This window comes from Netta rufina, assembly GCF_964035555.1.
Source record: "Netta rufina genome assembly, chromosome: 13".
In the NCBI taxonomy this organism is placed as follows: Eukaryota; Metazoa; Chordata; class Aves; order Anseriformes; family Anatidae; genus Netta; species Netta rufina.
The window spans coordinates 12,278,442-12,305,555 of record NC_140136.1 but is presented as its reverse complement, the minus strand read 5'-3'; the positions used below and the strand labels follow the sequence as shown (position 1 = coordinate 12,305,555).

The 27,114-nt window shown below is 54.4% G+C and overlaps 1 protein-coding gene across 4 annotated transcripts in view; it reads left to right on the top strand.

The window, feature by feature from the left end:
- The first annotated feature begins 1,656 nt into the window (after positions 1–1,656).
- The window catches only part of PLEKHG4 (pleckstrin homology and RhoGEF domain containing G4), a 77,924-nt gene continuing 52,466 nt past the window's right edge, over positions 1,657–27,114 (top strand). For 3 of the 4 annotated variants that reach the window (XM_084294752.1, XM_084294753.1, XM_084294750.1), the window contains exons 1-3: positions 1,657–1,740; positions 14,085–14,282; positions 20,761–22,912. In XM_084294752.1, the coding sequence (XP_084150878.1) occupies positions 1,738–1,740; positions 14,085–14,282; positions 20,761–22,912 (2,353 nt within the window). In that variant the 5' untranslated portion in view covers positions 1,657–1,737. The remainder of the gene's footprint in view (positions 1,741–14,084; positions 14,283–20,760; positions 22,913–27,114) is intronic. The other variant, XM_084294751.1, reaches the window with a different exon arrangement.

The following is a 27,114-nucleotide window of genomic DNA, read 5'->3' as shown; positions in this document are numbered from 1 at the left end:
CCTCCTGGATCGCTCCTGGCCTCCTGAAGGGAATCCTGCCCGTCATGCTGCAGGTGAAGGACCTGCAAGGACATCTCCATAAAGCTCCTGAGAGGCATGGTGGAGCTCTTCTGCCTCCTCTGACTTTGCGGCAGGGGCTGTGACTCCCGCAGAGCCAGCTCAGCACCTCTGCTGGCAGGAGGTTTGTCAGCCATGTGCGCACCGGGGGGACATCGCTCTCCGTGCTGCTCTGACAGCCCCTGGGGAGGCTGCCGGCACCTGCAGGAGGATGTTGCAAAGGTGTAGCCACATCTTTGGGCTGTGAGGTGCGTTTTGGGGAATAAATGAAGGGCAAAGCTGCTTTGCAAACACAGCCCTGTGCAGGCAAATCTGTGCTCGGAGGCTCTGCTAAGGAAGCGTGCCGGGTTCCTCGCCCTTGTGCTGTGAATTGGACAGGGAAAGAAAGGTTCTTCTGCAAAGTGCAAACAGTGATGCAGCTGCTGTGCTCGGATCCGCTGGCAGAGTCGCATCCCATCTAGGAGGACGTCCAGATCCCGCAGGGGACATCTTCCCTCCTGCCGCGTGTCCTCACGTCCTGCCTGAGCCACCCTTCCTCTTGGCATGGGCTTTGTGTGACCGGCACCGGGATGGTGCCGGCACCACGGCCTCCTGCTTGGAGGCTGGTCCCTGCCGAGGCCACGCAGTCCCAAATCCTGCAGCCAGGCCCTGGCCTCATCCCCAGGGCTTCTCCTGGGTGTCACCTCCCTCTGTACGCCACCAGACCCCAGGGTGCCCGGCGGCACCTGCCTGTCCCTGCTTGTCCCTGCCTCCCTCCCCACCTCGGTGGTTCTGCCCTTTCCCGTTGTCATTTCTGGAGGCTGTTGCCTGCCTGCACAGTGACCTTCCCCGCTCCCGGGCAGTTTTCTGGCCCCTGGCCATCTTAAACAATTAATGGAGGGGTGGAGAGACTTGCCATGTTAAATTACTTCCTCCTTTGGGAGGGGGCGAGGTCTCCACATCTCGCCTGATACCAATGCAGTTTGTTGCCGCTGCCTGAAGCGGTCACTGCCTCTCTTGTTTTCCTTCCAGAAGTTACAAAAACAGCGTTTCTCGGGGCTCTTTGCTATCCCTCAGCGTTTTTTTTGCCTAACCTCCGTAGCGCTTCCCTGAGATCTCGCAGAGCGGAGAAACTTCCCTGAACTTGGAGAAAAAGCAAAGCCGAGAGGAGAGGAGAGGAGAGGAGAGGCGAGGGGGGCGTTTTTGCTGGGAGAAACCTCCCCACGACGCCGGAGACCTTCTTGGGATGTCTGCGGTGGGCTCGTTCTCCTCCAGCAGCTTCTCAGACCTGCGAAAGCATCTCCCTGCCACGGAGCATCCTCGCTGAGCGGGCACCGGGCGCGGCGAAGGACGCGGCGATGCCGTAAGGAGCAGCCCGCGAGCGTCCGCTGGCTCTGCCCGTGTCCCTGAGGTCCCCGCGGGGCTGGGGAGCTCGGCACCCTGCGTGATGTCCCTCCAGCGCCGAGCCCTGGGGTTGGCTGTCAGAGAAACCTTCGAGGTCCCCTGCTCGGTAGTGTCATGAGTTAGATTAGTTGGAGCCGCGCTGGGGGCGGCGAGGGCTTGGATTACAGTCCGGGACTCCGAGTGCTTCAGTAGTTCACGTCGGAGGGGAGAGGAGACGCCCCGTCGTGGCACACATGGAGGAAAACGAGAAGAAACGCCGCTTTTGGAAGTGAGGGGGGGATAAAGGAGGCCGGGAAGATGGTAAGGAAACCGCCGCGGAGGGCTCCCGAGCGGGGCGGTGTGGGATGGAGCTGGACGGGGCAGCCGGCGCTATGGGAAACAGCTGCTCACGCGCTTCCCGTTACTCGGATGGCACGGAGCACCCTTGGGTGCCGGCCTCTGAGGGTGGCCGCAGGGCCACAGGGCTCCTGTTGGGTGCTTCTTGGGGCTGCAGCCCTGCAGTGAGGCGCTGGGATGTGGCAGAGCAGGAGGCACAGGCTGGGTGCTGGGCTCTCCTCCTGCCCAAGCCCCTGCCAGCCCTGCCCGGGGGCTGGAAATGGGTGTCCTGCGTGGACACTGCCTCCACACAGGGCCTGGGGAAGGGCAGAGTTTCTTTTCTTCCACCCAAGGTTGGTGCTGGGGGATTGGAGAAAGCCCTGAGAGCCTGGCCAGGCAGCAGAGCACCCCGTCTCCCCAGGGGGAGCTGCAGGGCAGTCCTGAGCCTGGCCGTGCCATGCACAGAGGTGCCTGGGTGAGGTCCTGCTACGGGCCAGGCTGGCTCCTGCTTGGATTTCCATTCTCTCAAATGCCCGGCTTCTGGGCTCGGAGAAGCTTGGCTTTCTGTGAGATGAGCTGCTCGGCTCGTGGCTCTGTCCCTTCCCGTTGTCACCCTGCCTCTCCTCTGCACCCTCATGTGCCTGCGTCGGAGCTGTGCCTGCTGTCCTCTCCTGTCCCGCTGCAGGCATCTTGCTTTGACTTCTCACCCCAGCCAGGAGAGCTCTTCCTTGCGGTTCTGCTTCTGCAGAGGTGCCTTTGATCCTCAAGATCTTCATCCCCGGTGCTGCCTCTTGTTCCATGGTGAGGCAGAAGCTGCCTGAAGCAGGGGCTGTTGTGCGGAGCGGTGCCACGGCCAGGCTGGGTGCCGAGGCGAGCCTGCAGGGGATCAGGGAGGGCTCTGAGGGGACCCTGTGCCCCTCAGGTGCTGCCTTCAGGCCTGGCAGCTGCAAGGAGCAGTGCTGAGAGGCCAAGCTGCCCGTGGGGAGAGAACAGACCTGGCTGCGGGTGCTGGCCTCACTGCAGACCCCAGGTCCCTGGCGGGTGGCTGTTCTCAAGGCCCCAGCAGACCAGAAGTGACGTCTGTGGGCGGCTGAGATGCGGCTGCAGCTCGGAGCTGTGCAGTTCGGCTCGCCTTTCCTGGTGAATCAACATATCCTGCAGGCAAAAGATTTGGATCAGAGCGAAGGTGGCTCGGTCTGGTGGCCTGCGTGAGGTTTCCCCGTGGCCGTGGGCAGCCTGTGGGGCTCGGCGTGGCAGAGCCTGCTCTCTGAGGCAGGTGATTCTTCACTCTCATGCTTCAACACTGGGGATGTTCTGCTCTGTGTGCGTGGTACGTGGGGCTGCTGCAGCTGGGGGATGCCCAAAGCACCAAACGTGCAAGATGCCTCAGGCCAAAGCTGCCCAGTTCCACCAGAACTGACTTGTGCAGCTGTGAGACCCCACAGCGCAGGGAAGGCTGGAGCCCGGCTGGGCTCTGCCCTGCTCAAATTGTGGCTTTCATGGCTGGGGATCCGCCTGTGACCCCCAGTCAGGATTTCCCCTCCGTGGGAGAGGGAGCAGGCTTCCCCCCGCCCGGTGCCTGCTGCTGGTCAGGTGCAAAACTGTGCTCTTGGGTGGGTTGGCTGGAGGCAAAGCGAGCGAGAGCCCGGCTCCCCTGCTGCACCACGGTGACATCCCCAGGCTGAGGGACGGTTTCCTCTCTGGAAACTGCTCTTCCACCCTTCACGGGACGATTGCTCCTGCCCTTCGATGGCCGTGGGGGCACTGTGGGCCCGGCACGTGAGTTCAGGGAGGCTCCCACAGCTGTGCCCCGTGAACTTTTCTGGTGGGTTTCAGCAGAAGAGAGCCTTTCTTTTATCACCCAGTGAAGTCTTTTCCTGGGGTGGGAAGGAAATGAGGCTGGGCATCACAAAAAACTTTAAGCATTGGGGATCTTGTTTATTTCCATGCCAAAGCAATGAGCAGGATTTTGGAGCACAGAGCCTGGAGACGTAATCCTGAGCACATGGAAGTGGTTGGAAAGCACCTTCTCTGGGGTGACAGCTTGTGCCTGATGCCCACCTTCTTTCCAAAGCCCCTGGCCAGCAAGCATTTATGGTGAGATGCTGCGGGTTTCCAGGGAGGAACGTGCACCGAGTATCAGCAATTCCTGGAAATCAGCATCCTGCAACAACCCCCCTCTGGCCATGGCCACGTTCGATGCAGGAGCAGTCTGGAGGTTTGTCTGGCTCACGGTGGGGCAGCACAGTGGGGAAGCACTCTGGGCTTCTGCCCGAGCTGTCCCTTGTGGTCTGTAGGATGCCAGGAGGGCAGGGGTGCTTGGTAGCCGCAGGCTGTGCGTGCTGGAGGTGCTGGCTTTCCAACAGCCCCGTGGGAGATGCGCGCTCAGGAGCCACGTGCGTGTGGATAGCGCTGCCTTTGTCACCGCTACCTTGCGCTGCAAATCTTCTCTGTGATTGCATAAAGAAAAGAGCATTGCTGGAAGTGGGATTGAAGAGAAATGGCAATGGAACAGCGGCTGCTTCAGCAACAGAGAGGGTGCTGAAGAGGAAGAAGTCCTTGAGGTGAAGCTGGTGTCTGCTGGGAGTCCTCTCCTGCCGGGCAGCAGAGAGGAGCCACCAGTGTGTGAAACGGGATGCCAGCCCCTAGGCACTAGAGCACAGAGCTCCGTGGAGCCCAGTTTGGAAAAGCAGGCCCAGGATGGGATGTGTTGCTGACTGAAGTGATAAAAGCAACAAAAAGCAAGGACAGCCTGCGAGGGTGAGCTCCCTGCTCGTGCTGGTGGGATGCTGCGGGCTGTGCTTGCACACCACGTGTGATACCTGGCCTGCAGCTCAGGGGACTGAATGGATGTGCCCTTGTTGGCTCTGGTTTGAAGGTTTGGTCCTGCCCAGGTCTCCCTGCCACGTGCAGTGCTCCATCCCTGGTGGCTAGTTTCGTGTTTCACTTAAGAAAAGAACAAAACACTGGGCAGTTCTTGTGGTGAGTGCTCCTGGCAGCTTTCATGCATATCCCACTTGATTTTTATTTTTTTTTTTCATCACTGGACGCCAAGCTGAAACCTTGAGATCAAAGCATCACAGGGTGAATCTGAAAATCTTCCCCCTGCTCAAATTTACCGTGGGTTGGGATGCCCAGGATGCTGCTGGGGCAGCCAGCCACTGACCTGATGGAATTGAATGGCTCAAGGACAAACGGGGAGCAGCCGAGGACTGCTGCACGTGCTCCTCCTGGACGTGTGGCAGAGAAAACCTCGGTGGGACCTTGTGGTCAGCCCCAGCGGGGCGAGGTGCTGTGGGTGGCTTGAAAGCACGGGGAGGAAAAGCCGACGGAGTTCTGGGGCTCTGAGCTAGGTGTCCACCTTGAGCTTCGCAGCCCGTGCGAGGTGTGGCAGCACTTGCAGGAGCCTGAGTTGGGAGGTTTCCTTCGCAGGCTCCTCCAGGAGGATCCCTTCCTTCCCCGGGGGCCGCCTGTCGAACCTCCCAACAAAACGCGAGCGCTGCCGAGCCTCAGACGCGGTTAAAGGATGTGGATTATTTGCTGTCTGTTGTCATCTTTCTGAATACATTTACCTTTTGAACAAGGTCCCTCTCATACGCTCAGGAGGCTGGTATGCAGACCCGTTAATGGATCAAGGGGAAAAATGCCTGTGGATGTATTCTCCTTTGTGTTTGGGCTTATAACCACCCACGTTTTGGCATACATCCCTTCTGTGCACAAAGATGTCTTTTAGAAATCTCTAGTTAAATCTCCACCCTCCTTTGATATGTATGGAAATAATGGGACACGTGAGACTGTTTTCTATTTGGAAAAAAAAAAAAAAAAAAAAGAGCTATAAAGGGAGTAGCTTAAAAGGCCTGTGTTTACTCCTTTCTAACTCAGGAGTTTAGTAAAAGCAGTGCGCTGAATTTATGACTGATGTACTTAGCTCTTCGGGAGGCGCTCATTTAGGGCTTTATCTGAGTATAGGGGAAATGTTTTCACCCGGGCTTGGCTGCTCGGAGGCAGGAGGGCTTCAGCACACGACCGAGTGCCTATGTCCTTTCCCCAGCCAGCTCTGAGAGTCTCAGAGGAAATTTATCCACGCTCCTTGCGGTGCCCGGGGCAGAGCTGGCACGGCCACAGCCACCTGCGCTGCCCTCCTGTCCTTCTGGCTGCTCCTTCCTCAAAGCCGAGGGCACCTGAGCTGGTGTCTGGACTGCCAACTGCCTCCCCACGTTGGGGACGTGTAGGGACGCTTACTGTTTTCTCCCACAAAGAGCCAGCCCCTCCTGGAATCGCTGCCCCGGCGCTTTGGAGCGCTTTCCTTTCCCCCTCGATGCAGCAGGACTCACGTTTCACGTGCACATGGTCAGGCAGGCTGTTTAAAGCCAGAAGGATCTGTGGCTCATCTGTTAGGGGATGCTGGGGCCGTAGAGCGTTACCTAGCTCCCACGTTGGGTCTGGGAGCCTTTAACTACAACGTGTTCTTTTCTTGGGGGCATCCACCCTCAGTTATGGAGGTTGCAAGAGGTGCAAAACCTGCCCTCGGGAGCCTGTCCCGGGAGCTCGTGCACCTTGCAGGGGAGGGATGGGATCTGGATGATGGGATTTGGCTGTGGCCTCGCGCTCAGAGCATTTGCGAGGCTGGCAGAGAAGCAATAACCTAAATGGAGGCCCTGTGAAGAGCGTTTCTGGCACTCATCAGCTGTCCTGCTGAAGGATTATCGTTTTCTCTCGGAGCGCAGGAGGCTGCCCATCTGTCGTGAGATGCTCCCAGATGGGCGGCTGAACGCGAGGTGTTGGTTCTGGTCTTGTGCCCCTGCCTGAAAGGTGTCGAAGCGAGCTGACCTGCTTGGCCGAGAGCTTGCTTGGTGGATAACCAAATCTTTCCTTCTGCCTACAGCAGATACCGGGTAGGAGTCGGACATGGTAGGGACACTGCTGCTCAGGTCATTTTGCCAACCCGATGCCAACCCCTGAAGCTGAGAGCAGGGCGAGTAAGATCAGATGAGCGAGCTGAAGCAATTTCTTCTGTTGGGTGGCGCAGAGAATGATTTCTAGAGCGTTTGCATGACGAGCCCAGTAAGAAAGGGAGCCTGTTGTAAGTCTGTCGTAATGCGCCTTTGTCCTTATGGAGAAGTGGAAATTCTTGGCTCGGTCTGCGATATCCGACAGGATTTAGCAAGCCTTATCCTGCCCTGGTGTCCGAGTCCGTGGTAGGAGCGGGGAGCGAGGCACGTGGTGCTGGGGGAGCATGAGCTGGGGGAGCCAGAGCCGTCCTGGGGACCTCGAGGACAAACACAGCCACGGCCACCAAGCCCTTGCGCTCTTCCAGCACGAGTCTGTTGCTGGGAAGGGTGTTTGGGGAGCGCCCAAGGCTTCGTATTGTGCTGATTACAGCTTTGGTAATTAATTGCATGGTTAGCTATGCCAATGATATTAGAAAAAGAAAAAAAAAAATCTGTGCTTAGACAGTTATTTCAGATTAAGGATTTAATCTCTTGATTAAACTAAACCAAAATAAGCTGGTTCCCAGCTGTAGGACGCTGGTGTCTGCGCAGCCCTTCTCACCCACTTGTGGGCTCTTCCTTCAGCTGGAGCACGTCTGTGTGAGGACAGGCCTTCGGTCTGGTCTTTCAGATGCCCTTCAAGCGTCTATATTGCCCCAATCCATGGCTAATGGAAGGCAGCAGGCCTTTGGGAGCAGGGGCTCTGGATAAGACCTGCCTGTTGCTCCGTTCGCTGCGAGCTTCAGTTCAGGGTGCGAAACATCCCTGCAAGGAAAGGCGGATCTCCATTTCCCAGTGCTGCTCCTCTCCTCTTTTAAGAGGACCTTCTCGGGTTGTGGGTCTGCCTTTCATCCCCGCTTTGGCCTCCCTAATCTGTTCAGCAGTTGTCAGCAGCTCTCCTGATGTGTTGGGTGTTGCGAGGACAGACGAGAAAGCCGCAGGCCCTGCTCCAGAGAACCTAAAAGAGCTAAAAGGAAGGGTAGAGAGGAGGAATGTGAACGCAGAGCCTTGGTGGAAGAGGTGCCGGGTGCTGCCTGACCACGTGCGATGCTCTTTGTTTCAGGGAGCAGGGCTGGAGATGGCTGGGAGAGCAGAAACCTCGCTGTGCCAGCAAGGGTCTCCACGGGTCCAAGTCCCCTTGGGGACAAATGTAAAATCCAAAAGCCTGAGGCTTGCAGGAGGTTGTGATGTGCTTTCACAGCAACCTGGGATGTCCCCCTGGGTGCAAACCATCCAGCCCTGGGCTTGGAGGGCTTTGGCCCGGCTCTGGCCCTGCCTTTTCACGCGGTGAGCACGCCCGGACCTCCAGCATGCGCAGAAGCAGGGCCTCGGAGCTGAAAAGCAAATACATCATTTTTCCCCTTTTGTTTAATTAAACGAGAGATCATGAGTTAATCGCTTCCAAGCGCTTGTTTTCCTGCAGCGCCTGGAATGATAATCCTGCGCGCTGCCCAGTAGGAGCTGCTTTGGCTGCCACGAGAAGGGCCGGGGAACGGGGGGAGGCATCTGGAAACGATTCCTCGCACCACTCCCTGCGAGGCTGCCGGGGCTGCTGGAGGCACAGCTTGCGAGCGAGGCCGGCCTGGGTGAGGCCACAAGTGTTCCGGGTGCTGCACTTTTTCTCCCCCCCAAAAAATAAAAAAATAGCCCAAAAAGCAGGTAGAGCCGCCCACGGTCATCTCGCAGGAAGGCGGTGTGCGTGCCCGCCTCTGGAGCTGCAGGGTTGACCAAATTGCGCGTTATTTTAGCCAAAACGTCCCGAGGCAGGCGGGGTGCCGGGGCCAGGCGCCCTCCTCCCAGCCTTCCCCCCCTCCGAGCCTCGCAGCGAGCAGCCGAGGGGGGAGCTGGCACTTGTTCTGGGAAGATTTTTCTCTCTTGAACTCATTGCCGCCGCGATTAGAGCGGCTCAGGAAACGGGGATGGGAGGGTTCTCCTCTCTGCAGGAACAGAGTGGGAAATCTCAAATTTTGTCAGAAAAACAAGCCCTAGCTTTTAGCCAGGGACCTTTTTGATCAGAGAAACGTCTCTCTTTCTCTCTCTCTTTCTCTCTCTTTTTTTTTTTTTTTTTTCCTTTCTTCTTCTCAAAGGAAAAGCAGCCTAGCTTCAGGCTCGGTGTCGGAAAGTGGAAAGGGTTCACGGAAAGCCCAGAGGTCTGTTTTTACTGGAAATGAGGTTTCTCACGTCAGCTGAGAGCCGAGCAGCCCCAGCGAAGCGGCGCAGCACGGCAGCCCCGTGCTGGCGGCGGGACGGGCTCAGCGCCTGCCCCGTGCTCCTTTCCCCCAGTCCCCAAAAAACTGGCTGGGGGCCACGGGCAGGCACTGCCCTGCGAGCACTCGGAGCTGTGCCTCTTCCCAGTTTTCTATTACTTCTCCTTTCCAGTTCTGGGGTCTGGGAGGGTTAGGATTGGGACATCTCCTCCCCTCACCTTTGCAGGAGCTGTTGGGTTTCCTAGGACCTGGGTTTTCCTCCCCAGGTTGCTCCTCACCCTGCCAGGCCAGGCACTGCTGGGTTTATCCACGGCACGGTGGGATGTTTAATTCCCTCCTGGGCTGCTCAGGTGTTTCTCAGGGCAGAGCTGCATGTCCCTGGGCTAAATTCCTGCTGTGAGACGAGCCCTCAGCACATTGCATGGGCTGCTCCTGCCTGCTAGAAGGGAGCGTCGCCTGCCTGAAGCCTTGGGCTCGTCAAGCAGTGTGGCCTCACCCTGCTGATGGCTTTTAGGAGCCTTCAGACAGCATCTGGGCTGTCAGCGAGGAAGATTTGTGCCTCTTCTTCCTGTTGTCCTTGACCAAGACTCAGCGTTTTGCAGACAGCTGTGCTTGAGCGCGATGCTTCCTTCCAGCCTCGGTGGTCGAGTGAATCTCAGGGAGTGCTGCAGCCCTTCCCCGCGCTGGGCTGAGGTCCCAGGCATGTGCCTGGGCTGTAGCCTTGGGGATTTTCTCTCCGCTCCCCGGGCAGGCTGCCTCCTTCTCCAAACCTGCAGGGGGGTCTCCAGCATCCAGCCGTAACCGCTGAGCGGCAGGTCCCAAAGAGGAGTAACTTGAGTCAGAAGGAAATGCAGCATGGCAGGGCTTCCCAATGATCCGAGCAGCTATGTAACACGCTGCCTGACCACGGAGGCAGGCAGAAATTTAGATGAGTGCACCTAGAAAGGGCCGAGGAGCTCCTTGTTTGCCTCCTGGCAGGCTCCTCGCCTATGCTGCAGCGGCTGCTCGCCCTAGAGGAGGTAGGTGGGTCCCTGGAGCAGGGCTGTGACTGATCCCCGGCTCCTTTTCCTGCTGCCTGCTTCTTTGTCCTGTGCTGGGGCTGCTGCCAGGCGCTCCTTGCCTCCCCTCTGCCCTGCCTCCTGCTCCTCGCTGCGGCTCCAGCTGGGGAACAGGGCACGTAGGGCCGAGCAGAGCTTTGCCACGACCGTCTCCATCCCTCTGTTCGCTCTGCAGCACCCGTGGCTCCTGTTACACCGTGGAGAGGAGGGAAAACCTGTCCCACCCCACTCGTTTCTACCCCTTTGCCACTCGTGAAGCCCTCCTGGGCTCCCCCTGCCCTCCCAGGTGGGACCACGCTGGTTTCTCCTCTCCCTCGCCGCCCGCCAGCCCCGCACCGACAGCCGGCTCCCAGCTGCAGCACGGTGAAAGCTGCTGTGGCCGGACGTGACCTTAACCTGGGCTTTATTTAGCGCTTTGATTTATGGAGGAGTTATTTTAAAAGCCTGTTTCTCTTTTTGGGAGGTGTGGCGAGCGTGTGGTGGCAGCGTGCGGGAGTTCATGGGGCTCCTGTGCTATTTACAAAGAAGCAGTTGAATCCCAAGACCTATTTTTTTTTTTCCTTGGGCAGATGCTCTCTGGCTCGCTTGGAAAGCGCTCCTCTTTGCGTTTGTGCCGGGTGGCTGAAAAGGAGCAAGTGTCCCGTTCCCCACCAGGAGGAGGATGTGGCAATGCTGCTGGGGGGCTGCGTTCTCCAGGAGGGCCCCTCCTGGGCTTTGCCAGCTCTCCAGGCGTGGGCAGGAGCTGCAGTGAGCTGTGGCAGCAGTGCCCTCCCCGTGGATTCTTGCTGGGTTTAGCTAGCTCCCCTCCTCTCAGTACCCTGGCCCCATTATTTTGGATTGCAGAAATTTCTCCTTGCACCTGCGGGGTGGTTGCATCCCCTGCGTGACACGAGGGATGCAGCTCGTGGATCAGCCAGGCTGCAGACTTCACATTTCTTGCAGTGCTGGATGCTGTCCCCTTCTCCTGCTGGTTCATCCAAGCTCCCTGCGCCTCCAAACCCCAGCTCCTTGGGGTGTGTAGCCGCAGGCCCTGCAGGTGCACCCAGCAAGGTTGTTCCCACAGCTCCCTCGGCAGCCTCAGAAGCCTGCATCGCCTCTGCATCACCTCTCTGTCCCTTTAAAGCCTGCACAGGGACCATGGCTTCGTGGTGCGGCGCAGCTAGAGGGATGTAAAACCTCTTTACAGTGGCTACAGGCTGTGCTTATCCTGTATTTCACCAAAGGAAGGGGTGATATGCGACTTGGTTTATTTTAACCTTATAAAGGATTTTTGATTCGGTGCCAATGTTAATAATTGTCCTGTGCAGGCTTCGCTCAGGCAGCAGGAATGGTGCGAGAACCTGAGAGCAATGCACTGACTCATGTGCAAATATTTTTCCTTCTTTGTTTTATTTGCAACAGCAAACGAAATTCGTTGTGTGTGGGGGGATTATTATCTGAAAGAATTCTGCAAGAGGGATGGGGCAGAAGGCGGCACAGACCTCCCCCCCCACCCCTCCCCAGCTGGTTTTGGCTGAGATTTTGACTCTGCATACAGCAGAGGGTCAGGTGGAAATTTTTTTCAGCTCCTACCAGCAGTAACGCTGCTGCGATGCTGCACGAGGCCTCGGCTGGGCTCTTTGGAGCTGGGTGAAGACGAGTTTTATCTGCAGGGGCACAGACACTTGCTGGGACAGGTCTTTGCCTGGTGCAACAGAGGTTACCGGGGCTGTGCTCGCCTTCGGCTGCCTGTGCTTAGCCCCTGTCATTTCTCAAGAGCACAGGGGAGCAATGACACCAGGCACAGGGCGCTGCACCTCAATATTTAGCAAGGTGAGGTGGATGTCCAGGTGGGAGAGGCTTTGTGTTGGGCTGGGTGCCTGTTTCCCTACCCTACGGGCCCCTCCGTGCCTTTTTTTAGCAGGTCCAGGGTAACGTGTAAAGGGAACGCTTCAATTTAAGCTGTCTGCACGGTGCGTCCCACAGCTCCTACCAGACTGCTTGCCCTTCTTCCGTGCTTCCCAAATGCTGGTTTCACCTTTTGTGGGGGTGGTTCTGGACCAGAACTCTGCAGAGAGCAGGCTGCTGACCATCAGCTCTGACAGATTCCTCTTGAGCTCCGCGATGTCTCAGGGAAGATTTTCTCTGCAGCCTCATCCCTGCAGCGAAGGAAGTGCCTGGGGACTTCCAGGCTTTCCATTTCAATTAAGAGAATGAAAGTTGGGGTTTTAAGTCGCTCTTTTCTGAGTGGAAGGAAGCTTGTTTAAAACAACCTCCTGCTGTTTAGTACTGGGGCTAAACCCTGAGCCCGAGCATTCAACGCTTGTCAGCGTGCACACAGGGCTCCTGCTTTTTGAGTCCTTGGGTTAAGAATATGAAAAATAGTTCCTTCCCCTCTGTTTATCTGGTTACGCTGACCTGGAGGGGGATTGCAGGAGGCGGCTGGTTGCGAACACTTCAGGTGCTTGCTCGCTGCCATTTAGCCTTGCTTGGTGCTGACATCAGGAGAAGGAGCAGAAAAAAGAATGAAGCGGTGCCACGGGCGGTTCGTGGTTTGCTGTCACCCACGTTTGCCAAGTTTGGGGCAGGGAGGGATTGTGGAGGCGTTGCCTGGATGGCCTCGTCTCTCCCGTGCCGTCCTGCCTGCTGTCCTATGGGAAGGCTTCACAGCCAAGCAGCGAATTCATACGGTGCTTAAAGCGCCCAGCCCTCTAAACGAGGAATTTAAGGGTCGTTGAGCTGGGCAGCTGGGGAAAATGGGAAGGTTTGTGTGAGGAGCATCCTCTCTGCTGTGGCTGCAGCTCCTTTCAGCTTCCTTGCTCTGGGGCTGGTGCAGTTTCTCAAGCCAGTGCCTGGAGGGATGGAGCCCTTGGAAAGGAAGAAGTGAAAGGGTTTCCTTCCTCCTGATCCATCCATCCCACTGTTCCCCGGTGGCAGTACGAGCTGCTGTGGCACTGCTTTGTTTAACTTTCTCTCCAAATCTTGCTGTGGGACTGAGGTATGTTTTCAGGCATGTCCATGCAGCTGTTCCTGTTCTACAGGAGGCTGGAGGCTTCTGGGCCAGAGGCTCGAATGCTTGTGTTGTCTCTAGTGAAAGGAGGTGGATTTGTATCAGACGAGAATCTGGCCAGACACCTGAGTAAACTTTCATTTGGTTTTGTAACAAAACTCACTCCCACTGGCTTTAGGTTAGCCAGAGGGGTCTCCTCTACAACAGAGAGGCAGGGAGGGATCTCGCTCCTCTCCGCAGATGTGTGCGGATTGTTTTATTTTTTGGCAAGCTCTCTGGCCTTGCACCCATGCAGCAGAGCAGAATTTGGCCTCTGGCACTGGAATCGGTTCTGACACTGCGGGCAGGCTGTGGCGGGCAGGCTCTCCAGAACAACGGTGGAAGCCGTGAAGCCATCGCCTCTGATCCCTGAGCAGGAAGGGGGCATCCATGTGCCCACTCGGGCCCTAAAGGCAAACTTGTAGATCCTCTTGCGAGGCATCTCTCACTGCAGAAAGCTCCTGGAGTGAGCCTTTCATGAGAGTAACTCTAAAAAAGGAGGAATTACACAGGTGAGTGGTTTTTACTCTGGCATCAGCCTTCAGATCACAGCTCGCTGAGGAGCGTCAGCACAAACGGTGCCCCTGCATCTCTCCTTGGGCTGCAGAGGGCCGTCAGGCCGGGCTGTAACGCACCTGAGCGCCGGCGGCACTTCCAGCCCCGGGTGCCTGAAGCGCGGGGCTGCCGATCCGCGCGCCCCATGAGACTCGCGCTCGCTCGCACGCACTCACGTGCTGCGGTAATGGTTTAATAGCAGCCCCACCCAGCCCAGCCAGAAGGACTTGCTGCGTAAGCAAAAGCAGGGAAATCTCGCCTCTGCGCGCAGCGCTCTGCGAGCGCTTCGCTCACTTTTTGGGAGAGTTTTTTTTATTATTATTTTTTAATTCCCTTCTGGAATCGCCGGTGCCAAAAGAAACCAGAAGGGACGGCAGCTTGCTCCTTTTGATCCTCTCTGCTCCTGCGCTGGGAGGTGGCTGCGCTCCTGGTGTAGGGCTGGCCGGGGCGTACCACGCCGTGGCACCACTAACGCTTCCTCTCTTGGCAGGACTCGGAGTCGCTGGACGGTTGCATTCAGAGTACGTTATCGGCGCTCTACCCTCCGTTCGAGGCTACCGCAGCCACTGTGCTGTGCCAAGTTTTTGATGTGGTGGAGAAGACGTACCGTGGGGATGGACTGCGCTACCTCATAGACTTCCTGATCCCAGCCAAGCACATCCTGCAGTGCATTCAGCAGGATGCCTGTGTGAGTATATCCCGCTCTCTAAGGCCTGCTAGGGCTTTGCTTCAGAGCCTTCTTTCTGTTTGAGTACTGTAAAACGCCTGGCAAAAAGTGCTTGCATGCGTGCGGCAGCCTAGGCGGGAGGAGGGCAAGGCAGACAATTTGGAAAGAGCTGAGAAATTGTTATTGAAAGTTAACCTTGCCGAGATCAGACGTGGAGTGCTGCCCTTGCTTTCCGTAACCTGAAACACTAAATGGGAGGCTTTTAGGAGACTTAGCACAGCCTAAGCCTCCCCGTTTGCTGCGTAGGGCTGAAGCGGGTGGCTTCTGACCCCAGCCATTCCCTGGCCGTGGGGATGAAGCTGGCAGGAGGACGCTGGCAGGAGGATGCGTGGGGCGAAGTGCTGCCAGTCGGTGTTTTTCCCAGAAGCCTGGCTCCCCTTTGATGGTTGCTGGAACGGTCGCAAGGCTCGGTAGCCCCGAGGAGTCACGTTACGCTTACTGCCAGAGCGAGCCCAAGATTAATGGGCTTTACTGTCGGGAGGCTTAAATGTTAGAAACGATGAGTCAAATGCCTCCATCACAAACTTGGCTCAAAGCTTGCGTGATTAAAAAAGAAAAGAAAAGGGCGGGGGGAACACCACCACCCTACGCCTAGGGTTTGTTCTAGCTTTTTTTCATCTTTGAGTGTAGAAGGTGGATGTGGCCAGGTTTTTGATAGACCTCCTCATGGCAGGGGACTTTTGGGAGGAGGAAAAATAAGTAAGTATGAGCTGAAATCCTCAGATGCTTATTTATCTGAAAGAGGTGAAGTGCTGAGGAGAACACCCATAGCGTTTGATGGATCCAGGTAACAAAGCATGGGAGCTGGGGTTGGATCGTCCCACGAGCTGTGTGTATGCACATTTTGGTAATGAACTGCGTTCATTAGAACAGGGATTCCTCCCAAGGTGTCTGCACAGCTGCTGTTTCTAATGCCGTGACGCGCAGCGTGGCGTTCACTGTAAGAAATGAGGTTTGGGGTTTGTGTTGACTAGTGATTACTGCAGGATGGTTCACGGCTTTCCCCTGCCTGCCTCCCTCACAGGGTCGCTGGGCAGGGAGAATGGTGCCGTGCCCCCTTTGTCCCCGTTTTTCAGGGATGGAGGGGTTGGTGGCAGGGCTGGGGCTGGAGCCCTCGCCTGCCTCAGGCCATGGCCGCCCTCAGGGGGAGGCCATGTGGGGCTGGGGTGGTGGTGGTGGTGGTAGTGGCGGTGGGCGGGCCTCGGCCTGCCCAACAGCCAATGGGAGGAGAGCTGAGGTCTGCGGCAGCCAATAGGAGCGCGGAGATGCCTTGATGGGCATGAGGTGGTGGGACGGGGGCGGGAGGCCCTGGGGCGGGAGGGCTGAGGCGAGGCTGTGAGGGCGGCGGGGCCTGAGGGGGCCTGGGGTAGGCGAGGTGAGGGCTCGGGGGGTGCTGTGAGGCCTCAGGGGGGGCTGTGGGGCCTCAGGGGGGGCTGTGAGGGCTGTGAGGGCTCAGGGGGTGCTGTGGGGGCTCAGGGCGGGCTGTGGGGCCTCAGGGGGGGCTGTGAGGGCTCAGGGGGTGCTGTGGGGGCTCAGGGGCTGTGAGCCCCCTGGCCCTAACTGACGATTTTGTGTTTCAGAGCTGGTGATGCAGGGAGAGCGAGGGGAGCTCAAGGTACCTTGTGCTGTCTTTAGAGCAGGGCCCTTCATATTTCCCTTCATACTTCCCTTTTCCTTTGAGTTTTTATTACTGAAACTTATTTCTTGCGTCTTGCGGGCCTGTTCTCCCCCAAACTCCTCGCTGTCTCAACTCTCAGGGCCGTTTCTTACTACTTGTTCTTTAAAAGTTCTCTCTGCCTTTTCCAGTGTAAACAAAAGCGGCGTTCCCTCCTTAGTTTTCATTCAGCGTGCCCCTGTGAGCTTTGCCTCAGCACACTAAAGGGCAAAAAAAATAACTGCTGCCTGAATGGCTGCTGCAGGAAATACTGAGAGACCTGGATCTCTTCCTCAGTGACAAAATGTGAGTGGCTTCGTGAAATATTAGATGTCTTCGTGGGCTTCTGGTGGGCATAACAAACCCAGCAGTGTGTGACCCCAGGGGCTGGGGAAGTGAGGGTGTGCAGGGCAGTGCCAAAGGGCCCTTCCCTGCTTAAAAAACAGGTTTTGTTATGGGTCTTCAGATGACATACTGGACTAAAAGGACCTTTGCAACATCTTTGTCTTTGTTTACCAGCTGTTTCCTAAAAAGCAGCATCCTTTTTCCTTTTTTTTTTTTCCTTTTTCTAAAAGGCAGCATAGAGTCATGCCTTGGCACTCCTCTGCCCAGCCTGGGTTGGCTCTGGCAGTGGACACGAGACGAGCAAGTACTTGAGCCTCAAAGTGAAATGTTAAAACAACTGAAATAAGCCTCTTTGTGTAATCTCTTTGAAGGTGCTTTTTGGAGCAGGAGCATGAGGATGCGCCACTTCTAAAGCTCTGAGCCTCTGAAACGTTTAGGCAGTGGAAGGACTTACATTCCTGCTTGGGTGTTAATCTAGCTCTTGCTGCAGGTTGGGTGGTAGCTTTGCAGGTTTGTCAGGAAGTTCTGAGAGCTCCGTGTTTTGGGTTTGGTGATTTTACTGCTGAGATTTCTTCCGCTTGTTTGTCAGCAGGCATGCAGGTCATCTTAGCAGTGGGGTTGCCACATTTCTTAATGGGCAAACGGCCCCCAAATAGGTTACTCTGCATCCAGGTTATAACAGAAACTCTTTGTGTCAGGTAGGTGGAGATGGGATCCAGCTTTATGTTCATGCTGCCAATGAACCTCTAGCTTTTCGCATGTATAAACTATTTATAATAGTTTGAGAACTGATCTCTTTGTCTGCTTCCCCTCCCCAGATGGCATTAACGTACCCAGTAGGAAACATTCTGATGGCAGGAGGGTTGATGTGGTGCAGTGTGCGAATCTGTAGTCTCTTCTGGAAAACTGCAGATCATTTTTTTTTGCTTAAAATCTGATGAACAAAACACTTGGCACTTCTGTAGGAGAGAGAAGCTCATTGGCTGAGGTGTTGTGCGAGTCTTGAGCTTGATGGAAAAGTGAGGGAATTATGTACTGCTTGAGAATTTCTGAAGCCAGCAACAACTTCTGGAAGCTGTGTGGTGTTAGAGGAGGTCTTGATTTGCAGAATTCAACCATGCTGTATAAGAAAGGTGCTGGTGGAGATGCCTTCTGATCTCCCAGACAGGTATGAGGATTTAGGACTGCAAAGCTCAGCTCCACTTGATTTGGAGGGAAGTGCAGGCAAAATATGTTAAGTTGTAGGGTTTTTATTAAAATCAGTTTAATAGGGAAAAGAAAGGGAGGCAGATCTGCTTGGTGTTCAAGGTTAGGATATAAAACTAATATTAAGACGATCCTCCAGACTAAACCAAGTCTTATTTTGGTTTTTATTTTGTAGTAACACGGTATGTGGGTACAGCAATAGGACAGTTGGTTGCACTGAGAGAACAGAGGTAAAGCTGCCATGACTGAAATGTTTCCAGATAGGAGTAAGTTGAAGAAAAAGGACTGGCTGATCTCCCTTGTGGAATATGGAAGAAGTTAGCACATAAAACTTAGAACAGGGATTTTTATTGAACCTGTTAAGGCAGGGCTAGTAACAAAGCACAGAGAACAAGATGAGCATGCAACAGCAGCAGTCACTGAGCGCTGAAGGAATTAAATGACCCTTTAGAAATCGGGTAACATTTTTTCATGTGGTTTGTTCCATGGCAGGTAGTGTTAAGACCAGCCTTTTCCATCAAACAGCCTCTGTCTAGAGAGAAAAGTTTGGTTGTTTAATCTCTTCCTTAAAGGATTTATTATGGAGTCATCTGGAAAATTAATTACTGTGTCAAAGGGATGGAGGCTTGTGCAAGCATTGCAAGATGGGCAGCAAGCTGGTGAAAGGAAGGATGCGTGTACTGCAGTGAAAGCTGAGTTGGAGGCAGGAGTCATGAGACGCGTATTACGGCTCATCCATGACCTTGGCATAAAAAGTAAGAGTATGGAGATGACAAATTTATGATGAAACGAGGCTGGGAGAAATGAGCAATAACAGGAGGAGGAGGATAAATGTGTTACACAAGATGAGGTCTGAAACTCTGTGCTGGAGTTTGTATAATGGGAGAGTCAGAGGGCAGACACACGCCTCGACAAAGCCAGGGACAGAATTCCTGTTGTGATCTGGGGTTCATCAATTTGGGAAGAAAAAACAGCAGGTGACTGGGTTACCGAAGGGGCACGAGGGGAGGACGAGCTTGAGCTGAGCTTTAAGGAGCAAAGTGCTTCTAGCCCAGTTGGGAAGTGTTGCTGCCATTGTACCCGGCGTTTTGCAAGGCTTTGCACAATTAAAAAGTGGAACAAAGAAGTGTTAAAACGGCATCACCAAGGAGGCGCTTCAGGCAGGTCGAAGAGATGATCAAGGGAGATGTGTTAAGGTGATGTGACATTACTTAATAATTTTAAGTGATGAGAATTCATCAGGGGAACAAGCTGCAGGGATGAGGAGGAGGAATTACCAAATCTGAAGAGTTGAGCAGGTGCAGTGAGGATAAGAAACCCGTCTGGCTGAACACAGGAAGTAATTGATGCCATTACCTGTTGTTTTGATGTGTGTGAGGATCCATCCTGGAGGTTCCTTCCAGTTCTGTGGCCTCTTTGCTGTATGGCAAATTATTTGAATTAAAGTATTTTTCTTTAATCTGTCTGGCTTGCGGAATACAGCATTTTTATAAATAGCTTCCTTTGTCAGGACTTCCATGTGACCCTGTAAGAAGAACAAGATAAAATGTCTGAAGTCAGTGCTGCCAATACTAACATGGATGGGTTTCTAGGTGTCAGCTTTCTAATTTAAGGATCACATCCCGTACAGGGGAGTCCTTTCTGAAACCTTGTCATGTCAGAGAAGGATGAAATTAATCATGGAACTGAAAATGAACGATTGCTTATGTCATGGCTTGATTTAAGCCCTACTTTACCCCAATGGAATCGAGTTCAAAGCAGTAATTTTATTTTTTGAAGTTGTGATAAAGCTGTAAATAATCGAGTCAAGTCAGTTCAGCCATGAAACTGCAGTTCTTTTACTCGGTTGGGAATTGTCTGACGTGTGTCTTGCTTGATGCTCAGAGACCTTACTTTTATTTAAAATTATAAAAAAAAAAAAAAAGTGGTGGGGCATAGGCTGCCCTGAGTGCTGCTCTGCTTGGGAACGAGGAAGGATTTCTAGAAAGCTGAAAGAGTATTAGTACTGGGCCCGTGTGTAAGAGTAAATGGGACATTGGCCAACCTGTTGCGGGTCTAGGGAATTAATGGAATGCCTATAACAGGACTTCTAAACGTAAAGGTAGAGGAAATGCTAACAAGAAAAATCCAAAACACGACTATAAATTAAAAAACATAACCGGGCAGGTATGTGCCTAGCAGCCACCTGCAGAGATCGCCTCTTAGCTCTTTGGTAACAAAAATATTGAATTGCTAACCTGAACCAAAATAGTGATTGATTTTAAAATCTGAAGATGATTCAGTTTCTGGTGGGAGTTCTTAGAAGTGAAGAACATCGCTGACATGAAGCAGTACCTGGATGACGAGGAGGGCAGGTGCAAAACGGGTGTTAAGTGGACGGGTAGGAGGAACACACAACACAGCTGAGAGTCCTGGGGTCAGCAACCCCGCCGGGAAGCAGCAGGTGCAGGGCTGCACCGCTCAGTTTTGCAAAATAACCACATCAAGGCTTATCGGGTAGGATGAGGGAAATTGCTCTTTGTATGGGAACTGATCTGCGTGTGAAGGCTGCCGGTGGTAAACTGGACACAATTCCAGCTGCCCTCCTCGTCATCCCGGTCTGCTTTCCTCGTTTGCTGCCTCCTTTCTCCTGCTTTCTCTTTCCATGCCTGGGGGGTTGCAGCTTGGTTTGCAGCGTACCCAGTGCCACCTGGAGCTCGCTGTGGATGCGCTGGGAGCGGTGCAGGCTGCTCACCCACCTGCTCTGGGAAGGCTGCAGACAGCCTTCAGTTGAGGACGTTGGTTTTTGAATTTGCTGCTGTCAGCCTGCCTTTCGCTAACAGCACGTGGTTAGGGGTGCTCTGTGGTCTGATTCCTCGCTTTCTCAGTGCATCCAGTTCCTAATGAGGCAGAAATGAGGTAGAGAAGGGGTTTTGTGGGCTGGAGCACCGGGAGGGGAGAACTCCTGACCTCTCTGCCTTGGGGTTCTCTGTGCTGTAAAATAGGGTTGGCGCTTCAGGCAGGTGGTTGGTCCTTATTCAGCTTCTGATTTGTCTTGGTAGCTTCTCTTGTTTCTGTTTTTTAAGGAGAAGACCTCACCAAGGAAAACTTGTGTACACTAATCGCCAAAGACCCTAAATTCAGCTATGCTATTGCTATAGCAGGGCTGTACAAGAGAAGCGGGAGCTCTCCTGTCCAAAAGCCTGAGCTGAGATTTGTTCCTGATGCTGACAACTCTTTCTCGTTTCCCCCTAGGTTCAGTACTGTGGCTTGCTGTTTCGCCACGAGGGCTGGCCCCTGTGCATTCACGAGAAGATCGTAGTCCAGCTGGCTTCCATTGACTGGCGAATCCTGAAGCCTGGTGACTTCTACCTGCAGGTGGTTCCCTATCTGAAGAAGTCTCCGCGGATTGTATTGAAATGTTTGGCGAAGGACAAGCATAATGTAGAAGAAGTCGTGATTCCAGAAGTCTCCTATACCTCTATTTTCACTCTGGAATGGTTGAGCACTATCAATGGAGGGCGGATGGGTATAGCACTGGAAAATTGTTTACTAACCACTGACGATAAGATATTTCGTGTTCCCTGGGACGATGTGGTTAATCCTGAATTTATAAACAAACCAAAAGTAATTGAAAATAATATCATCACTCCAGAAACGGCAGAGGAACCTTCAGCTTTGTGCCTCCCTATGGACCATGCTGCGTGCAGCTCACCAGACCTAGAATCTCAGTGTCTACAGGAACCAAGTCCGAATAGGGACAACCTGGTTAGCAGCCCAGCTCCACAGTTAGGTGAAACCCTTGTCAATGGTGTGTGTACAAATGCTGTGCCTGAAGAGGACTTGAAAAGTGACATTGAAGGGGAGTACGTTGAGCTTGCAGAGGTTTCGCTGCCCTGCTTTGGGCCACAGACAGGCTCTTTAACCCAGTCAGTGCCTTTAAGTTACCTGACTCAGCCCAGGACACGAGTGAATGCATCTAAAGGCAAGCACAGGTTTATTGTCATTCAAGACAGCACCTACTCCAAGAACTTAATTCAGCCAGCACTTATGCAAAAGGAGCGCTGTCAGATGGACGCTCTGAGGACTTCTACAGAAGTTCTCAAAAATGTAACTCCTGTGGAAAGTGACAGGATGATGGCCCATGAGGAACTGTCTCCAGAAGGTCAGCTGCTGTCGGGTGGCCCTGGAAGCATGGGGAACAGCTCTCCTGCGGCTGCGTCTCCTGCCTGTGGTGCAGAAGATTCCTCCCCTGCAGAGCAGGAGACCTGCAGCGAGCACTCCATCGACTGGCGGTACGCGCTGTGCAGCTACAGTGACGTGTGTGCTGGAGATGGTGCCAGCTGCAGAGCACAGATGACTGGTTCTACTGGAAATATGCAAGGGGAAGGCGATGGTCCTAGCAGAAAGCCGGGTGTTGGTGTATTGGAGCAGAGCCCAGAAACAAAGCTAGATGCTGCTGCTGAAGAGGGCATTCAGAAGGGACATGGAGAACCACTGGCAGAGTGTCAAAGTGAGGTGACACAGATGGATCCCTCTCCTCTGTCTGTCCCAGGGCCTTTGGGACCATGCTGCACGCTGAAGGAAGATCCTGGGGTTTCTTGCCAGGGTGTTGGTGAAGGCAGCGCACCGGCCCAGGCTGCTGCGTTGCCTCTTGTGCCTGAGAGTGCGGATGTAGGTGTGGGGAGAGGCTCTCCTTCAGGGAGCGTGACAGATGCTTGCTGCGGTGATCAGGAAGAGAATACGAGTTCTCCGTTAAATCCTCCAGAACAGATGAACCAAGGAGAAGCAGATGAAGAAGAGCTGGGAGGAAGAGAAGGCTCTGAGGAAGTCAAAGAGATTGAACAAATGCTGGCTGTAAATGAGAATGAGACCAGTCACAGCTACGGCTCTGTCAGAGCTCCTGCAGGTGGGCTCCTGGCAGATGGAAAAGAGCAAGAGGTCTCTGCCTGTCAGCACAAGAAAGGTGAAGAAGCCGTGTTACTCCCAGCTGCTCTGTCAACAGAGAGTGAGGAGGTGGCCGGGCAGTTGGATACCGGTGACCCTTCGGTGGGTCTTGACGCACAAGCAGAAAGCTCAAGTCAATGCAAAACCCTCCGGTGCGGAGAGAAGCATGAGGAACAGCAAAGACGGGCAGAAAACCAAGGTCATGGAAGTGAAGCGAGCTCTGTGCTGAACCCAGAGTGTGTTGCAGCACAGGACTTGCAGGGAGGGGAGGAGAACCAGGGAAGTTTTTGTGATGGGGAAAAGTCCAAGACTGGAGCCTTAAAAACACTGGAATCCATTACGGAGGAGCTGGAGGTTGGACCATCGGCCTCGGGGCCTGCTGAGGGGAACCCGGAGCCCACCGCTCTGCAGTCCCACCACGAGGCAGTTCCTGGAGCATCACCTCCTAAAGGTACAGCAGGTGGGTGTTTGTGTGCCTACCTGGTTGGGAACAGGTAGAAAGCAAAATCCTCAGGAGCTACTGCTGACAAATCCTGTGTGCTTGGGGGTAATAGCACAAACTGCAGGGAAGCTGTCATTTTTCATGGCTCCAACTTAGCTTTGCCCTCAGAGCTCGGTTTAACGTAGTATTTTGTTCAACAGTTGTCTGCATATTTGCGTTTTTTTAGAAGAGTTCTGGCGTAAGGGATTTTTAATTTCAGGTAATCTGCTTGCTGGTGACCTCCACCCGTTACATTCATCGTGTGCAAGTTATGGATGCACAATATAGGCGTGTGTGAGAACACACTGGCCGGCTGTGCAGGTCTGTCGTGGTTGAGCACTGCCTGTAGGAAGGGAGCTGTGGTGCAAGGAAGGAGCAGAGGATGGCCCAGTGAAGTACCAGCTATAGGACATGACCTGAGATCAACAAATCTGCACGCTGGCAGCTGGTGTGCAAGAGGCGAACTGCAGAGCTGAGGGATTCCCCACCATCTCCTTCCCTCTCTCTTTTCCCCTCTGGCATGCTTCTGCCACCTTGGTTATCTTTCAAGTAGGAGCTGTTTAACTTGAGTGGGAGAGCTAATATTAATTTCTCAGGTGGGAACACAGAGGCACAGAGAAATTCAGGTCAAACGACAGGTTCGAGCAAGTACCGCTCAGCCTTCTCCATGCCTGGGCTTCCGTGCTGGAGCTGCGGCCGTACAGAAGACCTTAAACTGTCGGTCTGGGTCTCTGCCTCTCGCACCGGGCTGCAGGCAGCGCTCAGCCTCCCCGCCACGCTGCTGGCTCTGCCTGGCTCTGCTGAGCCTGGGAGCTGCCGCTGGATAGAGGCGCGGATCGCATCGAGAAGCGCCTGCGTGGCGGGGGCGGCTGAAACGCGCCCTTCCAGTTCAGCAGCTCTCCTCGCCGGGACCCCTGGCTAGGAAAATTACCCGGTGAAATAACAGAGCGAGGACGCTCGGAAGGGTTGGAGGTGTGCAGCTGCACCTCGCCAGGGCATGTCCGACCCTGCGGGGGGATAGCAGCTGCTGCGGCACCCCTCTTGGGCTGCTCGGTTGTTAGCTTGTGCAGCATCCAGAAGTCCCATTCGATCCGAGGCCTTAGTGGGACCTAACGGGGGAGCCCAAGCCTCCGTTGGTTAATAGGAAGCTTTAGTTTACACCCACGCCAAGGATGGTAATTGTGCAGTTAGGCAGGCCTGCTGTTGCCGAGCGTTTCTGATACTTCTGCAGCCACGAGGGTTTCTGCTCGGTGGGGCGGACGGGTCAGCTCCAAAGTTTCTGGTCGTGAAGAGTGCGTCCGTCTGAGCATCCAAAACAACGAGCAGCAAAACAAGGTCACGCTGCCCACCTGCAGCTCCTGGGGGATGTGTGCCAGTAAATGAGCGTGCTGCGGGATCCGCAGCATGAATGAAGCGTTCTGCGCCAGCCCCACAGCAGGTATGGGGTGAGGGCATCTCTGAGCGAGCTGAAGCTGGCCTGGACTCCGTGCTCGCACAGGACTGGGCCTCAGAAAACCTTGGCGGGGTGGAGGGCAGGCTGCACGCTCCCCCTGTGACTCCCGTGGCTGCTTGTTCTGCGTTCCCATCCCTTCTGCCTAAAATTAGCCAAGTCCAGCTGGTGGATGAGATAATAAGTGCGATGTTCTCGCCGCTCCGCAGGACAAGTCTTGGCTGCTGCTGTTGGATTTCAGCAGTGCTGGACCCCTCCGGGGCACGTGTGGAGCTTGTTTGTAGTGAGACAATTTAAACGTTTCTGGGGATTTGGCTGAAATCAGCGGTGTGCTTGTGGCCTGATTCTGATGGTGTCAAGCTGTGGCACTGCCATGAAAAAGACTTAGCCGAGTCTGCACAACAAAAGAAAAAACCTAAATTATTAGAAAGTCCCCAAACAACTGTGTAGGGCATAGGGCAGCTGAAGTACCCGTTAGCACTGGGAGTATTTCTTCTTACAGTTCCAGCTACAGTGTTTAAGTTTAATCTATTCAATTACGTTAGATTACTTTGAGATCCAAACGAGTTATTCATCTCCCTTTATCTAGCCCCTTTAAACCCTCACAGACATCATAATAAGATAATTCAGAGATAAAATTACAAAGTGAAGCAAACGTCCCGGGCTCGGTCCTACAAAAGCGCTTTCCTCTCGCAGGCGCTCAGTCCGTGGGCGCGTTGGGTCCTCGGTCACCGGCTCGTGTCAGGGTCCTTTTGCTGCTGCGACTGCAGACGGTGCTTATCTCGCCCTATAAATAACAACCAAGCCAGTTCCTAAGTGCTGCTGGCCCCGTTCGGATCCCAGCTCACACCTCGGCGGGCAGCCACAGGGTTTGTTCTCTGGGGGGTCTTTGTCAGCTCGCGCGTTAAAGCAGGCGCTGGTGATTGTATCAGAAAACGCTTCCAGAACTGGGGCATCCGACTTTGCTGTGTCTGCAGATTTCTCCTGATCCCTCAACTCTCTCCCCTTCCTCCCACTCCCGTTCACAACCTGAGCTTGTTTTCTGCACAAACGTGGCCTGGCTTAGAAAGCTTTTGAGGCAAACGTGGCCCATTTTGAGTCGGTGGCTTAAAATATCGCTGGTTCCATATACAGAATATCTGACTGCTGCTTTGCCCTAAAGACTGACTCTAAATGGAAGCGAATTTTCAACCTTTGCAGCTCAGGAAAAGAAATCCTATATTTAGGGGTGGAAAATAACTTGATCTTCAAGAAATCAGCTGAGAAGTCAGGCTGGGGCATACTCGGCAGCACCTGCTGGGGCGTTCCAGCCCCGCTCCGTGTTGCTACGTGGTGTTAGCATAGATGAGATGGGTGCCGGGGCAGTTTGCAGGAAAAATGCTAATGTCTCTTTGAAATGCACGCAAGCAAATCATCCTCTACCGCTTCCTTAACCTCGGGGAAAGGTGGAACCTGCAAACACGGCAAATTCAGACGGCCCAGTTCTCCATTTGCTTTTTGATGTAATCCTCCGCATTCGACAATTTCCGCTTCAGCAAGTGCCTCCGCCCCGGATCGCAGGGAGCGCGCTGAGCTCGGGCCTGCTCCGGGACAGGTGGGGTCTGCAGCTCCCCCTGCGCCCCGGGGCCGTCTCTGGTGGGCTGAACAAAAGCCCTCTGGGTTCGGGGAGCTGCTGCTCGCTTCTGAGGAGAGCTCTGAGGCAGGGCTGCCCTATGCAGTTGTGTCTTTCTCTTGCCTGGTGTGGTTCCTTCAACGCAGCCGTGCTCCCTTTCTTGTCTTCAAGTGTCACCCGCTGGTTCTCTTTGCAGGCTTTCTGCATTTAGTGCAAATTCCTTGGCTGCAAGCAGCCTGTGAGCTTGCTGGTGGGCCCTACTGCTCCCTGAGATGTTCTCCCCCCCTCAGCCGGCCCTTAACATGAAACATTTGGGGTGTGATTTATTTGCCTTGGTGCTACCCCAGTCACGGGGGATCTGCGCCCCTTGGAAACACCCCCAAAGGAAGATCTGGAAGCGTTGTCCAAAGCGAGTGAGCCCTTGTATTACAGGAAAACTGAGGCTGAGGAGGTGTCAGGAGCAGAACTGAGCCCCGATGTGTCCCGGAGTGGCGCAGAGGCCTGGAGCCATCAGCACAGCTTACGTGGCCAAACGCAGCAGGCGCCAGGCTGGGTCCTGGGGTGCTCCCTGAGATTACCGGGGCTCTGCAGCGAGCCCTTGTGGCTCTGGAGCACAACCCTGGAGCCCCTTCTGGCTTCCCCCCCACGCTGGGTATTTTTACCCAGCGAGCCGCGCTGCTTGGGGCACTTCTCTTACCCACTTGGGCAATTTTGGAAGCAGTTGGGGCTGAGCCTCAACCTGTAAATCTCCTCCGCTGCTAAAACTTGTATTGAAAGCCACTTCAAGGACTGCTTTGTTCCTCGTCCTGCTCTTTAATGAAGTATTGGAATCTGTTGGTAAATAAACTGAGTCAAGTGTCAGCATTGTTGATGCAGCAGGATGGTTTGAGCCAATTTCACGTAGCAATTAAGACGCGTGACTTCATAGCGAGCACATAAATACGCCACTCTTTCATTTCCATAAGGAGAGGGGGGGTTTTGTTGGGAGATATCGAAGTGCCTTGGGTTGCAGTGAAATGTAGCCTTTTGTCTCCAGGGAATCCCTCTGCCAAACAGTAGGACAGCCTGGCTGTGGACCTCGGATCCCAAAGACATGTTGCTGGCGTTTAATTCTTAGCG